At 49.4% G+C, this 4,788-nt stretch overlaps 1 protein-coding gene across 1 annotated transcript in view; it reads right to left on the bottom strand.

Moving 5' to 3' along the window:
* Positions 1 to 345: 345 nt before the first annotated feature.
* Positions 346 to 4,788, bottom strand: part of rnf216 (ring finger protein 216) — a 19,642-nt gene continuing 15,199 nt past the window's right edge. Inside the window, exons 14-17 of the mRNA XM_022757028.1 lie at positions 4,116 to 4,213; positions 2,055 to 2,277; positions 1,152 to 1,221; positions 346 to 740 (exon numbers count right to left, since the gene is read on the bottom strand). Coding sequence (XP_022612749.1) covers positions 346 to 740; positions 1,152 to 1,221; positions 2,055 to 2,277; positions 4,116 to 4,213 — 786 coding nt within the window. The remainder of the gene's footprint in view (positions 741 to 1,151; positions 1,222 to 2,054; positions 2,278 to 4,115; positions 4,214 to 4,788) is intronic.

Raw genomic sequence — 4,788 nt, 5'->3', positions numbered from 1 at the left:
TGGGAGAAGGCAAAGTGTCCCAGTGTGTGTGTGTGTGTGTGTGTGTGTGTGTGTGTGTGTGTGTGTGTGTGTATGTGTGTGTGTTGTTCTACAGATGCACTTTTAGATCATTTCAGTGTGTTTTAATATCTGAGCAGAAGGTCTGAAATCTGCCTGACAACAGAACGGAGAGAACGAATAGAAAAAGATGATGCACACGGAAAATGATAAAAAAAAAAAAAAAAAAAAAAAAAAATAGAAATAAAAAAAAAAAAAAAAAAAAAAAACGCCACTGAAATGAGTTTAACTGTAGTAAGAGAACATGTGTGTCCGATGACCTCACTGCACCAGGTCACACAGTGTGTGTTAGAAGCGTCTGTAGTAGCGGTGCGGCGGGCCGTAGTGCATGGGCAGGTCCATCACGTCCATGTTGTGGTGGTGAGGGTTGACGGGAGGGTTGTGGTGGTGATGGTGGTGGTTGTTGTTGTTGTTATTGTTCAGTGGGGGCAGGTGCTGCAGGGGGGGCACGTAGGGCGCTGGGGGCAGCCGGGGCACGATCACCTGGTGGTACATCCTGCCCTGGGGCGGAGCCGGAGGGTAACGGGCACGCGGGGGGACGAACAGGGGAGCTTGTACCGCCTGGGGGTGGGGTGGGGCCGCCGGGTTGGGGTTGGGTGGGTTTTCAGGGGGCGGACCCACACGCGGCCGCTTCACGTCGGTAATGGGCTCCGGAGGAGGACCGACCCTCTTCCCTGAATTATCTGAGAGAAGAAGAAGAAAAAAGGGAAGTTACTGATGGACCAGCCGCCTGTCCCCACCCCCGCTTTTATACGAAAACCCCTGCACGCCCTCACCTGCCTCGCACACTGTACACAAACACATTCAGACAACACAAACACAGGAAACACCCTGCGACTGCGGCTGTAAACAGCCACGCTGTCTGACTAAATAAATACAGGTTAAAAAGACGAAGAGGAAGCGGCAGAGAGGAAGAACGATGCTGCTGCACTGCAACATTTCTCTGCCAGGGAACATCATTCACCACATTTGTACATCACAAAAAAATAACAGCGCGTAGGTGAAGTGATGAATGGGACACAAACACTGATCGATAATTAATAGCTTCAGCGGTTCCAGTGAAAAACTTTGGTCACAGTTTTCGAAGCCCTCACCTGCACATTTCTTGTTCAGCTCCGCCTCTCCTTCTTTCTGGATCTCCTGGATGATTCGCTCGTCGTCTTGCTGCAGAAACACAAACACAAACGAAGGCGTGTGAAGGTCTTTCCAAGGACATGAAGGCAGCAGATGAATCATTAAGGTGACAGATTTAAGGGAAAGTCTCACAGGAACAACAGGACTACCTTTACTAATAATTCTATTAACACTCCTACTGTGGGACGTTTAGCCTCCGGTCATTTCTGAGGTCACAGTTTGTAACGTTTTTCCTGTTATTTTGTTTCCTGGAGACGCTGAACAGTTCCCACCTGCATCAGATACTTCCTTCTGTAGCACAACCCTGTAACGCGCAGTTATAAATCAAACCTGAGCCGCCACAGCGCTCGCTTCACCGCAGGCTGGCTGCGTGTCAGTCTGGACAACAGTCGCCACACAGGTGAGCGTCGTCCAGCTGATGGCGTGCTCGTCTGGAACGTGTTTATCCGATTTAAAAGAAATTAACTTTTGGGTTGGAGCTCGTGAGCCTGATGTTGCTTCCTCTCTCGCACCGAGTGAAAACTTTTAATTTAAATAACGCTGAGGAGGCAGCCGACCCCGTCCTCCACTCGTCCCAGCATTTATCCATTTCTTGGCAACGCTTTGAGGACTAGCTCTTGGCCGGCTCCGGCGCCTCTGCAGAGCGGCTGGAGCAGCTCCAGCTCATCAACTGCTCGGGGACTAATTGTTGCTTCTGGTTGCCAGTGATGCTGCGGCCAGGTCGCCGTGGAGTCAGATGCTCAGGGTCAAAGTGCGGGGAGAGTTGGTGAACATCTTTGCGAGTGTGAATAACTGAATGAGTGAATAACCAAAAAAGAAAGCACACAGGGGGGAAAAAAAGAAAAACATGTTGGAGACGTTACCGTGGGGTCGGTCCAGAGGGAACACTTGCGGCAGTGGCGGCAGGGCGCGCCGGGAGAGCGGGCGTGCTGGCAGAAGTGGTTGTAGCCGGTGATGGGCTCTCGGCAGAGGTAGCACATGAAGCTGCCGCAGCGGCACGACATCCGGTTGCAGCCCTCCGACTTGACCAGGCCCGTCCCGCACTTCACACACTTCCTCACCCGGGCCGCCGTCATACGCTCCTCACTGCGGCACACACACGGCGGACGGACAGAGGTCAAAACATTTGGAGAAAAAGGGGAAAAAGCAAAGAAGAGGATGATGAAGAAAGATGAGCGGTGGAGGAACATGAAGAATTCAACATGAAGGAAGGAGGGGAGACTCACAGAGACAGATCTGCGTATCTGAAGGACAGAACTTTCCCTTGTGTGTTTTAAACCTTGATGTCACATGAGTCATTTTGTCTGCGGCTCAGTTTCACGTTTAGTATTTTCCTAGAGAGATTAACGAGAGGCCCCCCCCCCCCCGAGGTTTCGTTTCAGGGTCAGACAAACAGTTTTCACATCTTGTTGACTGTTGCTTAATCACAGTCAACAAGAACAGCCCTCTGAGACACATCCATCCCCCTGAGCACTGCACTGTATGTAAGCAGACTGGCCACTTTTCCACATGTTATCATCATTTTATCACTTCCACCGCTGACACTCACATACCTCTGACCTGATATGGCTAACACGGCTAAATTAAAGGGCCCAGACTCAGGAAACTACCGTACAGACAGGTATTTACAGAACTCAGATGAACTGAAGGACTTCTGCTGAAAAGTGACGAGCAGAAATCAGACATCAAAAAGCTTTGATGCGATGAAGATCTTAGTCCTACAAGCAGCTGCTGCCAGGAGAGTTCATGAAGATAAAGCACAACAGACTCCGTGATGCTGCACGTGAGTCGTATTCACACCCAGGAAACCTGGAAGTGCACGACGCTGCAGCTGAGGACATTACAACCCCGACAGGACGAGGACACATGAGCGACCCTCGTCTCCAACAGAGAGAACGTTACAGCAGTTCATTTCAGATATCTATCTGATATATTTGATGCATCACTGTCTCTGTTAGATTCAACTAGGATCAAATTATTGTCCATGAAAAGACATTTGAACTTCATTTGAAGTTGTTGTTTCAGAAAACAATCAGATTTATTAGAAATAAAGATAATAATTATACTTTATACTTTTATAACTGTGCTGTGAGTTGACAGAAGGTTGTCCCTGTTCTCCAGTGAGACCAAACCTCAACATGTGGAGCAGACTAATGTGGCCATTGTGATTCTTTTAGTTTTGTGCTGTTACAACCATCAGGTCTGTCCCGCTCGGACCCTGATCCACTGATCTGTCTACCAGGCCACTTCCCGTCTCTCTCAGCACCAGGAAGTAAGAGGATCTGTGAGCGGCTCAAAACAGGAAGTGCTGCCGGTGGGCCTGCTGGGCCACAGGAAGCAGCCGGCCTCTCCACTTCCTGGAGGGTTGTCCGGGACACTGAACTGTTTACCCAGCATCCTCTCTGAGCCAGGAGTCTGGGGCTGGACTGAAACACCCTCAGAGTCCAAATGTTCATGGGTACATAACACTCCGGACAACTCGCGGCGCTGCTGTTTGAGTTTATTCTCCATCATGTGAAAACTGTCCTGCTCTGAGAGGTGACTGGTGCAACCGTGATCATGGAACTATTTCTAATGTGTTTTTGATAAGAACAATAAACCGTTTTAAATCAGAAAATAACCCAACAGTCAGAGGATACGTGACGTGACGGACAGTGAACTGCATCCACAAAAAACAAGGCTTAAAAACAAGACAATCGATAAAGTGGCAACTGAAAAATCACTGGTAAAAGACAGATGGGGTTCACTCACGTCTAACAGGCCTGTCATGTGTTTCCAAAGGTGGGAAAGAAAATGTCTTAACAGCACAAGTTGAGCTCTTCCTTCTTACTATTTATCACATGTTCTGTTTTAGACGTATGAGAGATTACTCGCCCTGGAAACAGTGAATACATGACAGCACAGAGGTGGAGTGAGATACTTACAAGAGCACCCTCATGCGGATCTCATCCCTCTCGAGAACCTGCTCACACGTCTTCCCTACATGCTGCTTCCACTGGACATGGCACTTTCTACAGCTCTCCTTCAGAGAAAAGAGAAGAAGACGAAGAAGAAGAAGACGAAGACGAAGACGAAGACGAAGACGAAGAAGACGAAGAAGAAGAAGAAGAAGAAGAAGAAGAAGAAGAAGAAGAAGAAGAAGAAGAGACGAATATAGCGAGAGATCAGAGAGAGAGATGAGGTAGAAGAAAAGAACAAAAGCAAAAGATATGACATTTATTTTATATCATCAAATATGAAGAGATTGTGTCACATTTCCACCCCCCCACCACCACCCCCGCCCCCCCTCCTCTAACATGGTCCCAGTTAGTGCTGAATAAGAGGAGCCGTGCGGCCGGCAGCGCCTGCTCTATATGCTGCTGGTGCTGCCACTGCAGGGACTCGGACTCGCACAGACACATCTAGGTGTGGCTCTCGCTGCAAAATGTGAGCGTGTGTCTGCAGAGCGAGAGCGCGGCTTACTCGCCGCTGACTGCTCGGTTGCCTAGGAACAGCAACTCCATCCTCTCCATCCTCCTTCGTCGTGTCGGGCCCCGAGACGTTCAGCTCAGGGACGTGCGGGCCAGACAGCGCCACACACACACACACACACACACA

This window comes from Seriola dumerili, unplaced genomic scaffold, assembly GCF_002260705.1.
Source record: "Seriola dumerili isolate Sdu_G_001 unplaced genomic scaffold, Sdu_1.0 BDQW01000262.1, whole genome shotgun sequence".
Lineage (NCBI taxonomy): Eukaryota > Metazoa > Chordata > Actinopteri > Carangiformes > Carangidae > Seriola > Seriola dumerili.
The sequence above is the reverse complement of the archived record's forward strand: the minus strand, read 5'-3'. Positions and strand labels throughout refer to the sequence as shown.